Here is a 22,637-nt window from a genome sequence, read left to right on the forward strand (position 1 = left end):
TCATTTGGATCAGCATGAAATCTAAGGAAAAATCTGGTTTCAGTTCTGGCTCTAAATCTCAGCTGGACATTTTTATGCACTCTTCCTCCTTTGTGATTTCTTCAAATTGAAGCATAATTTAATTATTAAAGCAGATGCAACAGCAAGTTCAGTGGAGAGAAGCAAGTTTTTAAAAGGAACTCAGACCATGAGCAGGTGTCATTTGGATGAGAAGACTGTGAAGGCTTAAGACAGCAATGAGACAAAGACAACCAGACCAAGAAGGCCCAGTATCAATCCCTTGTGATGAAGCATCTTGTATGGGATTCTCTAGCCCAGGAAGCATTTCTTCCCAGTACTATTCCCAAGAGTATCTTGAAATGAAGTACAGAAATACCTCCTTGTGAAAACAAGATCATTTTTCCATATGGTGAAGAGACTGTGTAAAGCATCTGAGCCATCTTGTCGACATGGGTAAAACCAAACCTTGGTCTTGTGTCAAGTGAGTCACCAACTCTTTTCTGTCACCACCAAACCAACCATTAAGCCACTAAGCAATCCGCCTTCGAATACTTTGAATAGAACACAGCCTGCTTTCTTTTCATCGCTACTAATCAATAATGGTGTATTCAACACACACAGCTATAACATGCCTATAAGAGCTATTGTTTCAAAAGGAGCTCTAAGGGGCCCCGTCCCACCTAACACTGCTTCAGAGTTCCCAGTTAGATGAATGCCCTTTGCTTTTCGTTCTAGGTGTCTTCATTCTTGCTCAGTCTCACAGCCTTAGCTAACACAGTTATCTAAGAGAACTAAGTTTCATTTGAAAGAGCAGAAGCCATTATGTCCTTATGGGATTTCATGTGTCCTTCTCTGTGTAGCAGTTTCCAGTTAATAAGCAAATGAGTCCGCTCCAAAATGATTTATACTCTGTTCTCTTACATCACCAAAAAAAAACTGGCAACTACAGTTCACTGCGACTATTAAAGACATTTACAAGCAACACAAAGTTTGAGTAGTAGAGATGCTTCAATTAGATCAGCAGGCCTGTTCTGACTTTCAGTAGCTACCAAAAAACAATTTTCTGTTCTGCAGTTCTCACGAGGAACATGTCTTGTAGAAAAAAAGTCTTCTAATTTATAAAAGAATTTTCTGCAAACAGCAATTTCAAAGGTATCTGAATTTGCTTCATGCAAGAGTGATAAATGTGACTCAGCAAGCAAGGACGCATCAAGCTGATGTTGCATTTAAGCATTGCACTGTTCTGGTATCATTCTTCTATGGTTATACCAGCTTTCTGAAAAAAATCCTTGGAAGCGTCAGCAACAAATTAGGAATATGCACTAATAGTCCTAACAAAAACCCGAGATCCCTTAAGATTTTTCATGACTTTTTTTCCTCCAGATCCTGGCTAGGATCACACACTCCTAGTAATATGCCACAGGACCAGATGGGGACTTTCAAACATTACAGAAAAAAAGCAGTCAAAAGTTGTCTTTGACCTTGTTTAGAGAAGGAGCTTGGTATAAGAATGTAGCACACTATTCAGAATATGGTCAGCTTAAGCAAAGGCTGCATTTGTGCTCTCAGAGAGGCAGTGTGAGAGAAAGGATGAACAGCCAAGCCAAAGCAAACCTCTGAACAATGGTTACCAAGTTCTGCAAGAATGGCTCAAAGCATTTTGCATTACTGTCCAGAAAGGCTGACCTTGCAAAGGGCAGAGAGGTTTTGCTTTTTAGATTCCTTCTCTGATCACTGATGAAGACAAAAGGTGTTGTTTGCTTTAAATGTTAAGATCAGAAAGGACAGGTATGATACCTTGGGTTTGACAGGCCTTAAACTCATTCTACTACAATTTTAATTTTGTAATCCACATGTAATTCCAAATACATTTATTCTACTTTAAGATGAGAGCAGACAGGGAAGAGTGTTCAAATACAGAATTCAACACATGAACAAAGTCAGATTTAACCTGACATTGCAGTTCATCTCCAGTTGGCAGCCTCAGTTCCTATGTTGTGCTGTTTTTACTTACTTAACACCAGTCTTTATACAGAGGAAGAGGACCAGGAGTCCTCCTCAGGATTTAACCGATTAAGTACAACATACTCCGAGAGCTACTAAACTACTGCTATGCCTACCAGAAAGGAGCACCAGAAATCGGTTTTCAGAAGACTTGGTCTGAAGTGGCTACAACAGATCCAAATTGCTTCTGTTCACCAAATGACATGCAATAGCGCATGTAAATCAGCAATGAAAATAACAGCTGAAATCCTGTTAAGGACAAAAACAGAATCAGAGGTTTTAGTAGGTAAAATGCTGTACTAGTAGAAACTTACCATACTACTGTAAGAGAAGGTAATTAAATTCACTGATGTCTTTCAACAATGAGACGAGAATTATGCACTATAATCACAGAACCACAATTCTGCTGACAGCTTTGCCTTTAGAGGGACCGTAGCATGGAAGATTTAAAACCTGTAGTCATAATTATATCAGTCTCTTTAAATAGAGGAATCACTTAAAACTTTGAATATAAGTACAAAGAAAAGACAACAAATAAAAGGAGACTCAGACTCCAAACTCTGTTCTTTACATTTGGAGAAAAGACATTTTGACACTTTTCCCACCCTTCTGATAGTCAAAGACCTTCCTATATACTTTGCTTTGTTCTTCCTATGTTCTTTCTTTGTTGTGGATGCCCCATCCCTGGAGGTGTTCAAGGCCAGGTTAGTTGAGGCCCTGAACAACCCGATCTACTGGGTGGCCCATGGCAAGGGGGCTGTAACTGGGTGATCCTTGAGGTCCCTTTCTTGAGGTCCCTTCCAAACCAGGCCATTCTATGACTATGTTCCTGTGGAGTGCTGGATATTATCCTGGGTAGTCTTGTCATATGAAGTATGAAACAGCATATTTTTTTACTGAATGTGTCTCACATTTGTAATGCTGTTACACAATGGTTCTGTGACAGTTGGGATAGAGTATTCTTCAGATCCGAATCAGGAATAAAATCTCAAAAAAAAAGGTGGGACACAAATTTTTCTCTTTTTTAACTGAAGTGAATCTGTTCACAACTTTTCCTCTCTGAAGGAAAAAAAGTGCACTTCAAGTTCTCCATATTTGAGTTCAGTGAACTGCTGGGGACAAACACTGGCCAGCGCATCTGCATTACTCATTTCACAAACACCTTGCATAAATGCAAACAACCACATATCCATGGACATTGTTACTGCTTCTATGGAAGATCTGAATCTATGAAGCCTTTCAGGAAAAAAAACAGTAACTGCATGGGTGAGATATAGAGTTGATATTTCATGTCAAAAGCCACTAGCTTATTACTAGAGGTCAATCAACTTTTCACAAGGCTTCCATAATTTCCAAAGTACATCTGTATTTTACAATAACAACAGTACTCTTACGGAGAAAACAAGTATTTGGATTTTTAAAAAGTAGAGACAGATCTCTATACTTGGCATTTGCAACACACTGGACAAATGAAGAAAAGCCATATTGTACTTAAGGGACTTTCCATAGCATGGGGAAGGCAGAAGACAGGAAGGTGTAGCATTGGTGTCCCTGTATTAACAAACAGTTTAGTTTTTGTTGATTTTTCTTACTGTTTAGAGAGTTCAGCTCTTGAGCAATCTTGAATCTTCCTTCAGCCCCATGGGGTACTTCCTGCCCCTTCTAACACATCACACAACCTGCGCAGGCTCAGAAAGGAACCACTGCACCACCGGCTGCAAACCTGCTCAGCTGTCTTCTTGTGAGCTGCGCTGGTCTGAGGGACCCTCTCACTGGGAAAGCAGCAGCAGCCTCCTGCAAGAACTGATCAGGTGTGACAGAGCCCATCTGGGGACCAAACAGGAAACAAGCTATGCAATTGCAGGAGAGATGAGCACATTCTGAAGTTCAATCTGACATGCTGAGTTATTTTGCTTGGAGTAGTTAGGTATTAACGAAGAACTGTGTGTCCTTAGCATGGTTTACAGGAAGAGACAGCAACATGCATTCACAAGTGAATGCTCCTCTCAATGTTACTCAGCAACATGAAAAATAAGCACCCAGCATAAGCCAGTTAAGTAACATTCAAAGTCTGAAGGGATTTGAATTTCAGTGAAGAACAAATTTTACATGGGGGTGAAAAGGCATGTGTGGGGTGGGGAGGGGGTTTAAAATGGAAATGTTGTCAAAGCTTTAACTATAACATAGCTAAAAGATTGTATAATTACCATTTATATAACTCCTGCAGAAACTTAAGGTAAAAAAACACCTTTACCTTTGTTCCAAGACACATTGTTCTGCTGCTTCAGATCTGCTAGAGCACTTCAATTTTACCTTGAGAATACAGTCCTGAGGTATTTAATTACCCTGTCAAGACCACTAAATGGTCTGGCACCATGCCCCTTCTCTGAATCTCTGCTGATTGATAGCATCAATAAAATTCACTAGCTTTAATTAAACCTTCAAACAGGATCCCCTTTTGCCACTCACTAGATCAATGTCCTTTAGTGCTGTAAGAACAAAATCGAGGAGGTAAAGAGGGTTTCTCTCACCTTCACAGCTCTTGCCCCCCAGAATTTTAATGGACTTTTTACTCAATTCATATATACTTCATTGCTCTCCAGAGAGATCAATGAAAAAACTAATATAGAAAGTGACGCTACCAAAGTTTTCTTCTAAAAATAATGTTAGAGAATACAAACAATCTTGATTTTTTTCTGCTGCACCAATATAGACGTCAAACTAGTATACTTCTTTATTCAGTATTTTATTATATCCTATGAAGTGCTTTCAAGAATCCTATCAGAGGTACAAGTTCACAAAGGTGGAGACCTTAAGCAACTAAGATCGAGGACAATTCCCTTAAACTGAATTACTGTAAATCTAAATAACGGTTCACAGCACCAAGTAAAATTGCACATCATAAAGCCAAGTTTTGAGGACATGCTGACTCAGAGGACATTATCAAAATTGTGGCATGATGTGCCTCAAGTATCCCCTTGCTGAACTGCACTTTTTTGGGCACGTTTAAAGCCAATAGCTCAGTATTCACTCTTCTGTTAAATTCATAACTAGCTGTTTTTAATTACACAGCTTTCTACGGTAGGGCAGTTAACTAGGTGATAATGATGGCAAAGTAGGACTAATGCATGTAGCCAAATAATTTGTCCAACTTTCTTACAGCTTCCTATTGGAATTATGTTACATGTGAAGGCTTTTTTTTTTTAAACATATGCAAAGCTATGAAGGAGTGGGAGGAAAACCTACAGATTTAATACTTTAGATAAAATATTTCTTAAATCTCTATTCCCCTGACAGGTGATAATTACCCATGTAAACACTCTAATAGTCAAGAAAATCAAAAAAAAGAACTTGAAAGAGGAAGAAGCCTTACTAAATTTGATTTTTAAGAAGCACTAGCTGGGTAGAAGACAGATAATCAATGCTATCTTATAAAAAAGGGTAACAGCTAGGCCTGTAGCTAGGCCAAACCATTTTTCCCCTCTACACTGCAAATTTCCATCCATGCCTATACATGTATCACCAGCATTAAGAACTAAGAAAGCTATCTGCCAGCTCCTGTACAGAGAGGCTCTGCTGCTTGTGCTGGAGAGCTGCAGGCGGACAGAGGGAAGTTCCTCGGCCCTACTTCACCTTGTGAGGGGGAAGCAAACACTGTTACGCCATCAGCTGTGTCCCTTGGGAGCTCTGATCCACCAAAGACCACATCCATCACTCATACACCCTGGCATCCACAGACAAAAGCCAGACTGAGGTTCTCCCGTGTCCTCCTGGTAGCCCCAACTGATATTAAAAGCTGCCTCTTATTCAGGATCTTACACAGCTCTGAACCACTTCAAGGACAGGACATTGGCTTCCCCATTCTTTTTTTAGACTTGTTAGCATTGAAGGCATTTACAACACACCAGAAGGTATTGCCACACAGATAACCTCACAATAAATTCATCTGCGTCTTTTTGATGGAGCTTTCCCAGGAGTGAGGGCAGGAAGTCACTGAGGATCTCCCTTCTCCCAAGCAGAAACCAAGCTAATGAAATGTGCACTGAATTTTCATATTCCTTTGAGAAAGGAACAGTGACACTTCCATGCTGTTTGCTCCTCTGAGTTTTTCAGATTTGGGAAGAACCGATCTTTTCAGGACAAAACAAATGAAAAAACAAAGACCAAATCAATCAACAAGGAAATGGGTAAGCAGAAAGATCACTGAAAGCACAGAAATCCATGTTTTCTGTTCTATTTAAGAGTCAGTGAAAAAGTACTTTCCAGCAGCAGCTTCTTTCAAAAAAGAAGCCATAGCAAGTGTTTCACCTCTCTGATACAGCTTGTTTTCACACTAAAGTTGCATAATTCAATGAAGCCCAAAATTCACAGGCTACCTGCAACACAAATAAGCCAACTTGCAAGTATTTCATAAAGCTTTCCAAAGGACAGCCCTCCTTCTAAAAAGGTAGCAAATAATAGGTTTTAATGTCGCTACCCACACAGAAAAACCTAAGCCAGCAATCTGCAAATTCATGGTTTGAGTACATTTTACTTTGAAAAAACAGTAGATGGCAGCCCTTTTAGGGATAGAGAAATATAACCAGTGACTGTAGAAAAGAAGCAATGGGTCAGATGTACCTGTCATGCAACCAATACAGAACACCACAGACTGGGATCGGGACAATTCTCTCCGAAGGGGAATGCTCTAACTTCAGCCACTACATGGAGGTATCAACTACAGACAAATAGGAACACTGCGGTCCCTGAACCATTAGAAGGCTCTGCAAAGGTTCTGGTCTTGAGAGCTCAGAAATAACTGTCCACCCAAGATGTTCACACGCAAAGGAACTTTACTTCTGTTTAGCCTAGCCCCTGGACTGATCAGAGGTGTACATGACTTAGAGTGACTCCCAGTAGACTGGGTATTTCTACTGGTTCAGAGATGAAAGACACACATCCTTGATAGATTTTCTCTCAAGTCACTGCCACACAGTCATCTCAGGTCTTCTAGAAACTGTCTAATGTACAAACACCTCAGGTTTTGAAAAACAACAGGAATCCTCCTAGCCTCTTCTTCCCCTGCAGTGTGGAAGGAGGTGAAGACAGCCTCTTTAAACAGTACATGGGGAGAATCCAGTCATGAAAACTTGGCCTGAAATACGGCTTACACCCAAAAAGGACAGTAAAGCAGCCTTTCTTTCTCCAGGTAATATATGCTAATACTGAGAGATGCTACTGAAATCGAACAGAACTAAACACGGGTAGCTGGAGTCAGAATTTGCCATGTAACATGAGAAAGCCAGCATTCACAGATACTTTCTTCTAAATAAACAGATTACAACTATTTTGTTTACCTTAGCACATGAGGAAGGCAAGAAAAGAAAAGCAGTATCATCCCCCACTTCCATCTATTTTCACTTTTACCCCGAACTTTTTTTTTCAATCAATCCATTTCTACTTGCAGAAATTCAGTGATGTTCATATTAATCACTTATGGGCAATGGGTACAAGATTGAACATAGGAGGTTCTGCTTAAATGTAAGACTTGACTTTTTCATGGTGAGGGTGACAGCACTGGAACAGGCTGCCCAGGGGTGTTGTGGAGTCTCCTTCTCTGGAGACATTCAAAACCCACCTAGACGTGTCCCTGTGTGACTTGATCTAGGTGTTCCTGCTCTGGCAGGGGGATTGGTCTAGATGATCTTTCAAGGTCCCTTCCAATCCCTAACATCCTGTAATTCTGTGAACTAAAAGATAACCAAGAAGTCATACGCTGGGAACATAAAGTCAAGTCGCCAGAACCCCCATAACGAATCTTTTTGATTTGGGAAGCCTGGCCTGGACTGATTCTCTGTATAGCATCCTTTTCCTTTGAATACTCATATAGTCCAAGGAACTTGTTATCCTGAGCAGATGCATTTCTCATTTTTACAGTGTAAGATATATCTAAGATACAACATACCTGTAACATTACTGGAGAACTAATCCATGCCCCTTTCCCCCAGAAGACTGCTTTATAATCTACACAAGCTTTGGGCATACTAGATGGCTTTCTTCCATATTCCCTCACCAAGTAGAGCACGGGAGAGTCTGCCTGCAGGCAAGCCTACTAAAAGCAAGTAGGTAGCTAGATAGCTTTCCGCAGCAAAGCATCTATCCAAGTCTTTCCATGACTCAATGTTTATTAACTGCAGCATATTTAAGTTTCAAATAGCATCATGCATTTAATAAACCTCATGAATCCAGAACAGGTCGGGCATTCTACCTGAATTCCACGCCATCTTGTATTTGCCTGTTATTTTTAAGTGGCTAAGCGCTGCTTTTTAACTCCACACCTTTTACTAGGTGAGCTTTATCTTACAGCTCAAATATGACCCAAGTTAGAGGGCAGTCACTGTCCCCAAGTGATCAGCTAGCAAACCCTGCTGTTTAATGAGAAAGAATAGACTGGCTGGCCCCTGTGCTGCCTTCAGGCACTAACTGTGAAACACGTTCAAAGGTCCCCATTCCCTGACAAATCTTATTTCATCTCCTCTCTTAAGATTTCAGAGTCCAAACAATTGCTCAAATCAATATCCTCACTCTTCTGATAATGGAGTAATTGCTTAATGCTATATTTCCAAGCTATTAATGTGAAAACTTAAGTACACATGAATAACATATGCTAATTACAGAGTCATTTCCCCATCACCACAACCCCACCTTTGGAGACATTTAAAGCCATTTTTTAAGAAAGAATAAAATGTGGTTAAATGTGGTTGGAGTGGAACAAAAAAAAACAGTTGATAAGAAGTCTCAAGATTCCTTTCTCTAGAAATTGAGGGAATTGAATTTAGTTAACAAGAGGTGCAGTTGTTACAACACAAATGGAAAAAGCAGGAATCCCAAACAGAGAAAAACAAGGCATATAAACACTAGATATGGAATAACCTTGAAGTCCAGTAATTCACAGACCTTTATAAACAAACCAGTTATCTCAGCATTTCATTTTAAGTATGTGAGAGAATACTCCTTTAGGCTGCGACTGTCTTGTTTACTAAGCAACTTATATTGTCTTTGCAAAAAAACGTAGGAAGCACACAATGCAATCTTCAGACTATACACAATACTGCATTTCTGTTACTTAAGCATGCAAAGCATATGATCTGATGTGACCTAATTCAAGTTCATATATAAAATATTAACAATTATCACACACACACCAATTCAATTATCACACATACCAATTTTGCATATTAAATTATAATCTCTAGGTGGACTAAAGGACTAATCATCTGCTCCATGGTGAAATCCTAGGCAATTTTAAGCATTCTGCTAATGTTAATAAGTTGTACTTGGAAAAGGAAAACACATGCATCTTATCAACAAGAAGTCAAAACACTTGTTTCTTTAAACCATAAAAACACTACATACTTTTATTGTTTTAGTTTGAAGTCTCAATCCATTCAGAGTGTTGATAGCTTTTTCAGCATCCTTGGGATCAACGTAGTTCACAAAACCATAACCCAAGCTCTGTCCTGATTAAACAGAGGAAGAAGAGTGAATGTTAGTACTGCTATGCTACACAACAGATAACTAAAGGTGTTAAAAACTTCTGTGGACACATTGAGCAAAAAATTGCTTATACTGAAGAAAAATTATCTGCCTCAATGAAGTTTCGAAGGCGCACATCTTATTTTTCCAGTAAGCCTGGGGTCTTTAGCTTCCTCTGCACCCACAGGCTGCCCTAAATTCAACGCAGAAATGGCTACAGTCATTTTAATGAAGGAATGTGAAACCTATGTGAAATATGTTCAGGATTTTGTTATGAACCATTAGAGATGAGAGGAACCTTCCAAGTTAAAATATCTGAAATCCACCATTCACTCCTCAACTTTTTAGTTGACTATAGAAAATATAGCAAAAGTCTGTAATGGTATTTGAAAATGAGCGCATTTCAAACATACTTAATATCAGAATTTGAGCCAAGAGATCTTTGGAGCAGAACATTTCTACAGATGTTACTCACACATTAAGTGGAGCCTCACATTAACAAGGGGTTTAAAAGGTAATTTTGTTCCAATATTCAAGCCAACTGTCACAAATAACTGGATATCAGTCAGATATAATTAGAACAAAAATGCAACATTATCAGGTTCTTTACATATCTGAATTACGTAATTCAGATCACATATGACTATAAAGCATTGTAATTAGCTCTTAATCAGAACCACAGACCATTTCTAACACTATTGTGTATGAGCACTTAAACACTTGATACTTTACCTGGAGAGATCTCAAACTTCAAAGCCTAGAATGTAGCTGCCTTCAGCGTACTACTTTCAGATTTTTAGTGTACAAGAACAGAAACAGGTACCAAAATTTAACACAGAGTATACTACTTAATAGACAGATCTTTCATTAGCACAGACCTTTTAAAAATCTGTACTTCTTGACTATTGTTTTTTAACAAAACTGGAAAAATTAGGTCCAAAAACAGAGTCAAAAAGCAAAGCAAATTCAACATAGCCCATTCACAAAAAGTTACTTTAAGAGATTACTTGGAGGCACAGTTGGTATAGAGGATAAGCAGTATTACATAATGCACAAGTGGCAAATTAATTCATTGCCAGGAAAGATGTAGAAGCATCCATGCTGCACCTAATTCTCATGTTGTACCTAAATAGCACATATTAAATATGCACAGCAAAAAAGATGCAACATTTGCAACTATTTAGGACAGACAAAGGTTTTAATAACAAGCCCCACCACTGCTGGCATTTTGTAAAAGTTAGCCTACCACAGCACTGAAAGTACAGAAGACAACCCCCTCTCCCAGGCTACACTCATTCTTCACTGTGCATTACTTTGGGGAGGCAATAAACAAAAAATAAACTGGCTAGAAGCAGCTGTAAACAAGATAGCATATGCAATGTTATTAACAGAAAAACATCAATAAACAACTAGGCAAAGCCTGGAGTAGCCTGCTTTAGACAACTGTACTCTGAGCAGGGGCTTGTACTTTATGAACTGCAGATTCCAGCCTTCAATCTCAGTTCTGTAACAATATAGATACATGCAGAAGCATTTCTGTGTTCATTTATGGCTTTACCTAGGTATAGCTAAGTTCTCTATCCTAGAAGATATTTTTCCCTTATTAGTTTGATTACAGCAGAGCAATTTCTATACCTGTCACCTCCATCACTCCCACTGTCTGCAGAAACTCTTCCCTGCAGTGTCTCAAAAAAGAGCAACTTAAATGTCTTTTTTGTGCACAGCTTTTATTTTTGTCTTATTTCCTAAAGCAGAATGCTGATGTTTGGTGTTATTAGTTTTGCTCTAGGAAAAAACTAATTCAAACCACAATCTTAGAAAAACAAAATCTAAGACAAAGCTATTTCATGTAAGATGTTCCCAACAAATTACTATTTCCAAAGTATAGAGAAAGATGTGCAGAGACTTTTACTCTTCTTTTTGTGATTTTATTTTTTACACAAAAACACCCAAAGCACTGCAGGCAAACAGTATCCAACTGTTACAAAGGATACCATTCATTACCAGATCTTCCAGACAATGACTTAGGTAAGCTTTGTTAACATTAGTAGATTTATCAAGTTATACAAAAATCTAGCAATTTCTTCAAAAGAAGCTTAAACTAATTTCTGTAGGCTTATTCTATGATTTTACAATTAATGCTTTCACTGTGATTCAACACTGGAGCAGGGTCAAACACCAGGTTTCCAGAGCTCCCTTCCACCCTCTATGATTCTGTGCCATCCTTTGTGATTCTTTAGCCCAAAATAAAGCTGAAGTTATCATAAAAATTCAAAGGAATTTAGGACTGACATTCCAAAGACCTTCTTATGTATCTGCTGATATATCTGAAAAAGGTTAAGAGGTAAAACTTCCTAAACGGTGAAGACTGAAATTTTGCCTGAAGATTAGTGGTTTAGTTACATATTATCAACCACTTAAAAGTCAAAAAAATCACCTCCTTCACAGATGCCCATGAGAAGAAAGATGAAACTTGGCTCTCAACAAGCAGTACAAATAGTTGGAAATTGAACCTAATTTGTTCCAATCATATAGATGCTTGAAGGGCTGCTCTTAGCTCTCCCAGCTTCAAGGGAAGAATTTAAGAGTTTTTTTTACGAGGTTTGACAGTTCACATACAGATTGTCGAGTTCTAGAAAATCCAGACAAACATTCCACACAAAGCACTAGAAGCATCTAATTCAAACAACCCATCAGGTATACCAATTATTGCAAAGTGTCTCTGACAGCTATTTGGTATTCCCCACCCCCAAACCCACACACTTTTGGGGGAAACAAAGTGAGTTACAAGGACTTAAAAATTCAGTTCTTCTCAAGTGTTTCAGTGCCACACAAGACTTCAGAACTAACCTACGCTAACACCAATGTGTATCTGAAAAAACCCAGGTGAAGTCCCATCTGACTACGTTTCAGATGGGGAAGAGCAGCAGAACTGTTGCACACACATTTCACTCATTGCTTGAGACTGAAGATAGCTGGCCAGTGTAATTTGAACAGGTTCTCGTTCTGTGCAGAAGAGTTTTCTCCTCAATATGTAAACTCCTTGCTTTCAAAACCAACTACCCAGAAACTAGATGCACTGAAACCAAATCATCCACTACACAGAATAGAAGACAAACATCATTATTTAACAATCATAACCACTAATTTGTGTTGCCTGAAGCTAAAGATTAAACCAAACACTGAGAGAAATTGCTCTGGACTTTTTCATCTGTGACTCTTCCATACCAGCTAATTCCACACACCAAGGTAGAAATCATCTGCAAATCACACTTGTTTCCAAGTCCAGTAACACACTTGAAGTAAATGTGTGTCAGTTTTTTAGTGGGTGAGAAGAAAATTATCTACAGTTGTCCACAACTAAAATCTTCAGATTTAAACATATATCAAATGGCAGCATAGTCTGCTACTACTTTAATACAGGTTCAGCTACATCTGGCTCTAGCCATGTGTCATTCTTCCCTCCCCTCCAGTTTGTGCTTAATGACACCATAGTTTGAAAAACCTGACACCTCTTTGGGCTGGCTATTCTGGTGCTCTGTTTACTATTGTGTTTAGTTATTTTGAAAATTCAGTTTAGCCTTTCCTAGGTCTTTAAAATTAAAATTAGACTATTTATGCACACCAGCTATTTATTCCATAATTCTGACCTGTAAGCAGCATTACATTTAGCTTATCTTAAAGAAAGCAGTGATTGTGAATTTCTTATTTTTGCAAGTTATTACTTGTGCCAGTTCAAAGGTGATACCCTGCTCATTTGCAGAAGTTTGCAGTGCTTCAGAAGTTCAAATTACATCAGTTGAGCTTCTTTGCCTCAATAGTTACTGTGATTACTTCACAGCACTTTTTAAAGCTGTTTCTGCATACTTTCTGCAGGGTTTTTCTACTAGACTTTATGTATGGGACACTAGGACTCTATGAATATTAAACAGTGCAGTATAGGTTAAAACAAACAGTAAGTACTGGGTAAGAGAAGAACTCAATTGAAGTAAGACAAGCCTAAGTAACAAGATTATCTGGAAGGAAAAAATCTGAATTATAGCAAATAGAACATTCCTAAAAACAGGGCCTCTTACCAGGTATCATCACCAGTAAGGCAAAAAACAAAAACACAGAGCTGGACAGTGAAGCTGTCTGTACAGAGCATTACTTCTCCACTTCAAGGAAAACAGGACAGATGTAGAACTGCCTCTCCTGAACCTTAAAACTTTTCACTTAAGAGGTGGCCTATTCCGTAAGCTACTAAAACCTATAACCATAGTATCATCGCATCACAGTAATGACAATTTTACTATTACACCATGAGTAAAAGCAGTTTGACTTTTCTTTCAAGAAACTCTGGTAAGAAACAACACAGCAGCAAAACTGCCTCTCACAATCCTGGAAAAGGAAGAAAACTTAAAGCAAAGGTTATTAATCTGAAAATTCATATTAATGATATTCCATGTTTTATGTTACTGGCACTTGTAACAAAACCAAATTTGAGCTTAAGTGCCAAAAAAGCCTTTTAATTTTTTGTTTTGTTTTTTTAAGAGACAGGTCTCTTTGAACCTACAGATGTTATATCCATCATTAACTGGGAAGCATTCAGCATAAGGAGTACTATAAGTATACCTGAGTAATATTCACTTTATAGGAAATGATTCCATCTATGTTTCAAGTTTTAAACTTCGTGAATCTCACATGACCACCACATATATGATGTGGATGTAAACTGAAGAGGTAATTATAGAATACCAAGTCACTTTTTGGCACTGCAGTCAAAACCAGAATGGATTCTAACACAACAGGGGATAAAAAGCAATATTTCTAACATTTTAGTTCTAGGTCTTTGAAAGAGACTGAGTGGAGATCCATGTGCACTCTAGACAAATATAGACAGTATTCTATCGTTAAGTAAGAAGCAACTGAAGAACATAGTGCTTCATTACTTAGGAAAGAACAGTAAACAGACTTTAAAGGCACTGGTAAGCCAAAGACCAACTAAGTTGCAAGTAGACAGAAGGAAAGAAACGGGTTGGAAGGTACAGCCAGGGCACAGTGCCTTTGAATTTACCACTGTGCCTTGCGAAGTGCCACATTGTGGTTTTTTGCTTTAAAAACACACAAGCTCTAATTCACAAAAGTTTTGAGAGGAAAAATCATAAGTGAACTAGTTCAGTTCTGCTCAGGCTGTTTCACAACTGCCTACTAAAAAGGAAGCCTATTAAAATATTGTGCACAGCTGCAAAAGCCCAAAGAAAATCCTCTGCTGCACAACACTGAAAGTCTCAACAGGATGCTATCCACAGAGAAAGCTGTTCTACAGAGTAGATGTAAGAGAAGCGATGTCTGTTGTTCATTCTTAATGATTTGCTTTTTATGTAGAAGCAATATTCCTTAAAGCAGAATAAAGTCCTTTTAATATAACTGATAAAACATTTTCCTACTTCTGCGGACAAAAAATGTTCAAGTTCCTGAATGGGAATAATCACACTCTATACCTTGTTTATTAAGATCTGCTAAAAGATTTTTTGGTTATTTTCAGCAACTGCCTCAAGATTTCTAAGTAGACTGATTACAGCAGAGTCCTGTTCACAAGAACTGAATTTTAGAAGCAAAGATCATGTGGATGCTTCAGCTGGGCTACTGCAGTGGAGGTGGAGTGAAGGAACTACGAGACTAAGAAACTTAACTGGTTGTTTAAACATCCACCCCAAGTCTAATTCTTCCTTAGGTAACTCAAGGATTTGTGGAATTAAAAAAAATGTAGCACTGAATTACACTATACATTTCTGTGAGGCACAGCTATTTATACTGTTTAAAAGAGGTTACTAAATTACAGAATGCCCAAAATCCATTACAAGCTATTTCACTTGGCCATCATTATTTACTTCTGTAGTCCTTTCTCATGAGCTTGGGAAGGAATAGGAGATCTAGACAGAAGGCAATTTTGCTTTATTACCTTCTTACTATCCAAATTGTTCATGAAGTGATAAGCAAGAAATCATTGGTGACACGAAAGAAAAAGGTATTGGTGCTGGCCAAATATCATTTACTACCTAAGAAAGTCCTCTGCTGGAGAAGTTTCATGCACCTGAGTATTTCGTGCACGAACACAAACCTGGTGGTGTCTCCTTGCTATCATTTATCTATTGACAGGCAATTTTTAAGGGCTGGACAGCAAATGGTAATCACCTGTCCAAGCCAGCAATTTGTATCTCCACTGCAGTAAGGGCAGCACCTACAAACAGCAGAAAACAATAATAGACAAGGATAACAGTCTTTATTCTTCCTAGATATTCTATACATAATTACAACCTCCTAGTAGCTTGTCTCAATTTTTACTGTTTTATCTAAGCTCCCTGTTTTGGGGGATACTTATTTCTGAACAGTGAGTTTTGAGTACCCTGGAACATAAGGAAAAACTGAAAGAGACACTAAACTAAGTTATTTACCCATACCAACCCTGTTTTCTTCTTTCAAAGAAACACGCATTAAGGTTCACTTACATTAAAGTAAGATGCAAACACCTGAGCCAGGCCATTCAGCCCAACCATGCCACACTAGGAATTAATATCCTGTTTTTCAGCCACTCCTCTCAGCTTCCTAGGGGAAGTGGCTTGCCTGACGAATATTCTTTTAAGAAAAAACATACTCACCAATCTTCATTTCCTTCCTTTTTTCCTTCTGGAAACAGCTGCAGCACCTACAGGTAATGGCTTTTCTTTAAAAATGCTAGTAGATCTGCCACCTAACAGCTAAATTCCTTCTTGCTGCATTTCCACAAAAGGACAGAAAGGACAAGAGTCTTCAGATCAGACAGCTTTCTTGAAGGACACATTAGAGACCCTCTCCCTTTGACTACTGTACCTGTAAAACAGAATTAACTAAAAAGAGGTACGACTAAAGCGTGCACCAAAAGGAAACTTCTGTAAGGAGACAGATGTCTGTGAAGCTCCTTCCTTCTGCAGTAGACAAAGGATGACAGTGTTTTGTAACAGACCTGGGAGTGGAAGATGGCTGTAATGCTTGTTACATTTTCAACCCAAGAGCTACCACTCGGTTTCACGCAGAATGTACTCGTAAGCCTGTAGGCAGCTCAAAACCAAGAAGTAATACTAATTCAGACAAGCGCCCAAAGCAGTATCTTCAACAGCTCTTTACTCAACGCTGCTGGGCTGGATGTGCAGTAAGAGGGAGTTCAGCCCTCTGAACTGTGCAGTCCTGTTAACCATGCTTTGCCTGAAAGTGCTCAAGTGTCATTTACAATCTGCTACACCTTAAGAGAAAGGCTTGAAATGTAGGCAAATACGAGCTTTAACTTAACAGATGTTAAGCAAGCCCTTTTGAAAGCTACTTCTAAAACACAGCTATGGCTGTACCACAGGGAGGTAGTGTCCCTGAGAGGCCACAAATGCGCAGTCAACTCAAGTGCTGCATTTTCAGTTGTCCTGTAACATTTTATCTCTTGAAAAACGATGCATGTTGTTCTGACAACATGGTTAGAAAGCAGTTGATTAGCAGAGCAGTTTTATTTCATGACTGATTAAAATTAAAGCATCTTGGTAAATTACAATGCTTCTTTGTATTCGGGGGGGGGGACAGAACCATTTTGTCCCCAGGAATTTCTGCCAGTATCAAGCCTACCTGTCCAGTTGTCTGCTGAGTCTGTGTCTTCATGATTCTTCTATTTCAATAGCTAAGAAATTATCTTCTGTTGAAGATAATTTTCCTACACACATCCCAGACAGAATCCAAAACCACTGCTGTAGAATTTTGTATTTTTTGCTTGAGCATGTGCGGTGTTTTTTTTCAGCCCTGCTCCATTAGTATATAGACTGGCAATTTTACCAGGTGACTGAGAGGTGCAGAAAACACAACAGCATCAAAACTAGAAAAGCTTCTATTGCTACATTTTTTCCTGTGGTCAATCACTTTATTTCAGACTGCACTCCCCACTTCCATGAACCAAAGGACTTTAACAGAAATACAGGAAGAAGTCTGAAAGGTTGGCACACCCACCACACGAGGGAGTCCTTGGCTGCTTTGTTTCATCAGAGTGAAAGACCTAACAAAAGAACTGAACAAGCTACCTTCCGTAACTGCTTGGTGATATTACCAGAGCATCTAGCTCATCCTGCCCCCCTACGTAGTTTTTAAACATTCCTGTAGGGTCTGCAGACCAAACAAAACCTGAAGTTTTCAATTGTCTGTTATCTCTTTTTCCACCAAGAAAATAACCAGTTTAAAGTGTTTAATAACATATGAATACTGGAAGTACCTGAGCTCTCAAACGCTTCTCAGTATAGGCTTGCCATAATCTTATAAGGCTTCGTAGAACTACTTCAGTAATACAAACCAGTGTATTTAATGGTGAAAGCATATGTACATTTAGAAGTTCCTCCATTGTCCTCTTCCATTTCACTTATTCCTTAACAGATAAAGAAACATTAAAAAAATTGCACCACTAGTTCTAAGAGTCAACATCAATAACTCAAAGAACCCAAAATTATCACTCAATTTCAGAAATTTTGAAGATGAAAATCTCGGTGTGTGTTTTGAATAAAAATAGAGCAGAATACTTGCATTTCGTTAATAATGCAATCAATACATACCACTGAGCTAAAAGAACTTGTTTCACGTTCTAATACAAAAAAATTATGGAACACAATAATCATACTCTGGAAAGTTAGAAACTTCAAGCGATAGCAAATTCATGCATCTACCTTCCACAGGGAACAATAAAAAAATAGGGCAGACAGCACTTAAACTAGGATCAACGATTTCAGTATGACGACTTTTCAGGCACCTTGGGCAAAAAAATCCTGCAAAAAAAATCTGTTGTGAAATAATGTATTAAAGGAATACAACCATTAAGAAACAGTATCACAAAATGCTAAAGCCTATCATCCAAAAACACTACCTACTCTTTCCATCAATACTTGACAGGGAAGAAGGTACTGCTGAAGCTAAGCATGTTCTAGGAGCTGAAACTGTCTACAGAAAAAACGTAAGAATCCTGACTGGGTACTTTAAAATTGGACTTCAGCTGTGTGTGTTACCTCTAATGTTTTACTCTTCAAGATGCCAGCCAGTCCCTGACTGCGAATGGATGATCTTTTCTAGTGAATTTATTTTACTGTCAACAGTCACGCAAGTGTTCATTTTATATCAAACACTACTTTCAGTAAACTAAGAATAACTTAGTTTAAAGCCAGAGGTTTCTTTGTCTGTGCATGAAGTTAATCAGCAAAGATCTCCTAAAGCATTAAAGAACAAGCCAATATCCTATCTTTGTAAACAGTACCAAGTCAAGTTGACAGAAACTTGACATTAAAAGTGATGAAAGGCCAAAGAAAGCCTGAAGTTACACACATTGGTGTAAGAATACTGTTAAGAAACATACATGACAACATTGCAAGTCTGTATACAGAAGTTCTCATTTCAATTCACCCCTCGGTGTATTTTTTTTATCATTTTCCAGAAGTTCAACAGAGCAGAGGTGCTGTGTTAAATGACTGACACATCAAAGCACAAGTGGCATTGCATGGAAGATGGTGCTGTGTGAAGACTAACGTAAAAACTGCAATTAGTCACAGCCTACAGTGTCCTGAGGGCAAACCTGGGGCGGCACTGGAAAGAACAGTGAGCAGTACTTATAGCCTCAAGTCCAACTTCATGAGCACAAAAAGTCTGATGAGGAGTTCCAGGTAAAGGAGTATGAAGTAGTCAGACTTAATTGCTGGAATTCACAGTGGAAGACGCCAGAATGCTTCACAACACAGTAGCATAATCCTACCTAGTGGCAAGCCCACAGAGCACTTCTGTTCCACAACAAGGGCATTATGTCCAGCTGCTACCAGCTCTTTTTCAAAGGTATTACATCTTCAGAAAGTAGCACCATAAACCGAGTCTGGTTTAAGCCACTGCAATTAGCAGTGTTATTTTGACACTGAACAGGAACACACCTGGACATGCTATTCACTCAACTGTGTAACTGCAACTAAAACTGTACCTACACAGCAGTCTCTCTAATGAGAAGAGCTAAAGTAGTACAGAATACCATTAGTATTGCTTTCTCACCATTTACCTTTAACATAATTACCGCTCAAGTATCGCACTCCTTTTAAGTTTGCATTACGGCTTGAACTGCATTTTAAAAGCAGCTTCAGCAATATGTGAGCAAAATGCATGATCCACGAAACAATTCCCAATTTAACAGCAGTTTGTGCTTTTGATCCAGTAGATGGACTCTATTTACTGAACACTCATAAGTCATACCACTGAGCTAGTACACTAGGCAACTATAAAGAAAATGCCTGTAAATCATGATCACTCCTAGATTACTATATTTGATACTATGCTGCCTCTTTCTCCCAAACCCAGTCAGGCTGAATGAAGATAATCAAATATAAATCAACATTATGTATGGCAGAATAGACTGTCAAGTAAGACATCTATCTCTGTAATTAAACAGCTATAACCAGGGCTTTAAGTTATTCTGAAAGCGGAAGTTTCATCACAGCCAGGTTCAACTCTACCATTCTGTTAACTTAGTGTCATTCTCTTGCCTTACATTTTGCATGTTTTTTCCATATAGGAAGAACACCATCAGCTGCTACTCCAACACAAGCAATTAACTCTTCCTAGAGACTTTGTTGTTTGTAGATAGCAGATTCAAACATGAGGGTGCACCTCTGGTTCCTCCCACAGCATGCAGAGAAAGTCAAGAGTAGGAGATACTGTGGATGACAAGATCTACGTGAAACGTACCAAGGGAATACACTATATCCAAACAGGAAATCTCATCCTGAAACAGTTTGAAGTAGGGACTGTATGTGGGGATGTACGTTACTTTAGCTTGTATGGAAGCAGAGTGTTATCTTATGGACAGTACAGGAGGCTGAACAAGCAACTGTCTTGCCTGTTACAGCCACTCCTGTGTTAAAATAACCAGAGACAATTAGGAACTGCTTGAAATAACAGTGAGTTACCTATGAAGCATGTTTTCTTAAAACTAGCTTGTCATGTTACTAGTAGAAGCTCCTTACTATGTTAAGGTGAAACTGTACCATATAATTTGGTAAATCAACTACTTTTTCAAAAGTGGCTTCACTTTGTTACCACATTTTTTGCAGTAGCACAATATACTAGCTGCTTCAATATTTAATGGAGCCACCATGAATCTGGAACAACAGATACTGAAAGACTTTTCACTTACTGCACTGCTTGTGGTGGCAGCAGGGAATTTAAGGATATACAGCTCCATAAGCCACACGACATCCTTGGAGTGAATGGGCTTCAGGGTGTGCAGGTCAGTAATGCTGTCTAATGCTGCCAAATTGAGCTAGACTTCACAGAAACACACCTCTGTTACTATAAATAACTTGTCACTAATCTCACAGCAGTTACCCTGAGAAGCAGTGCTGGCCTAGAGAAATTTCTCATTATTTAAGGCCTCTTGATAAACACTGGTTTCCCCTAGAACTAACATTTATTCAAACAGTTGGCCTAGAATCACTAGGGTGTAACAGAAGTACATACCTACAAGCACCTAAACAAAGAGTGAACAGTCATGGTGATGAAACAGGCACCCTGGGTACTCCTATGGTGGAAGCAAAGAGCATTACTTCTGCAGGAAACACACAAGAACATCCCATGTCACTAAAGGAGCACTAACAATTTGCAGGACCCAACATTTTCATGGGCATCTTGTAAATCACTGTAATCTGACAAAAAAAAGCAAAACAGAACTTTTTAAGAAAAGAGTACATACTGAATTTCAATAAAAAAAGACATCACTTGCTGAACAGCAGAATGATTTAATGAAGGTGATGCTTTGATTCACTAGAACCAGGAAGGTCCCTAATCATACTTAGCCTTAAAAGAAGGGTTCCAGTTTTAAAACATCAAGTCCTTTCTTATGCTATATGTTGAGATCAATCCATTGCTAGAATTTAACATGGATGAATAAACCATCTAAACTTTTAAAAAATAGTTTGTTTTGACAATGTCAGTAGTAAGAACTAACTAGGCAACTTAACTGAATCCTTATAACAAGCTATGCAGGTTAAGTCAAACTTTTTATTACCCTATTTGAAAACACAAAGCCTAAAAAAACCTTCTGAACAGTCAAAAACAGTGTCACGCATGCAAAGGAGTGAAGAGTGAAGTCAAAGTTCAAAGAATCAAATGCTATTTTAAGTAATGTAACATCAAGCAAATTACTTCATTTCCACATGCTCACATGAGTCACTTCCAGGAGACATGTGACATGCAATAAATCTTGTAGTTTAATATGAAAAAGCTTAGTAATTGCCATTAAGTCTTTTCCAGTAGCATTAAACAAGTATACAGAATCGGAAAAGGCACTGTAACATACAATATTAACAGGCTTAATACAAGTCTCCATTAATACTGCTCTAAAGCCACAGACCGCCTGTTTGAAAACGCCAATTCCTTCAGGATGATTCCTGCAGTCCAGACAATAGGACAGCACTCCAACCACCAGCTACGTAGGCCAATGCTTTCTGTGCCTGTAGGAAAATCATGCAACAGCAGTTTAAAATGACTACTGCTCTTGTGCTATAATACACTGGGTCCCCAGGCCACAACACAGACCATGTTCTAATAGCTGTGGCATTCAAGATAATGGACTGTCTTAAAAATTAAAAAGCTGGTAACAAGAACAAACTTATTTTCCCATCCAGCTCCCCAGCTCTGTTAAAATCTAACTTCAAGGTCCTAAGCAAGTTGCTCCAGAAAGAAATCATCCTAAATTGGTTCAATCCCAATTGCTTTTTCTCCATTTTCACATTAGTTAAGGTCTCCTCAAAGCATCCTGCTGGCAAGACAGTTTGCCAGGAAATACCTTTTGTCCACATCCCTGCCAAATCCAGAATTATCAGGCTGACAGAATCCTCTCCTTATCTCAGGACACCATGAAGCATGGCGATAACGATAAGTCAAGCATGCAGCCATTTTCCAGACTAAGCTATCCCACTGTTATGCCATAGTTTCTCTTCTTGCTTCCCTCTAAGACACAGAGAGGAAAAGAACTTGGTTTGTCTCTCACCTCATCACCACAGAGTACTTCAAGAAGGCAGCATGTCTATAGAGTTCCAGATTGAAGGTGT

At 38.7% G+C, this 22,637-nt stretch overlaps 1 protein-coding gene across 42 annotated transcripts in view; it reads right to left on the reverse strand.

Annotated features, from left to right (window-relative positions):
* Positions 1-22,637, reverse strand: part of ELAVL2 (ELAV like RNA binding protein 2) — a 342,584-nt gene that overhangs the window by 20,019 nt on the left and 299,928 nt on the right. For all 42 annotated transcript variants that reach the window (XM_083818600.1, XM_083818596.1, XM_083818607.1 and 39 more), the window contains one exon: positions 9,400-9,503. In XM_083818600.1, the coding sequence (XP_083674726.1) occupies positions 9,400-9,503 (104 nt within the window). The remainder of the gene's footprint in view (positions 1-9,399; positions 9,504-22,637) is intronic.

This window comes from Anser anser (genome assembly GCF_964211835.1).
Source record: "Anser anser genome assembly, chromosome: Z".
In the NCBI taxonomy this organism is placed as follows: Eukaryota; Metazoa; Chordata; class Aves; order Anseriformes; family Anatidae; genus Anser; species Anser anser.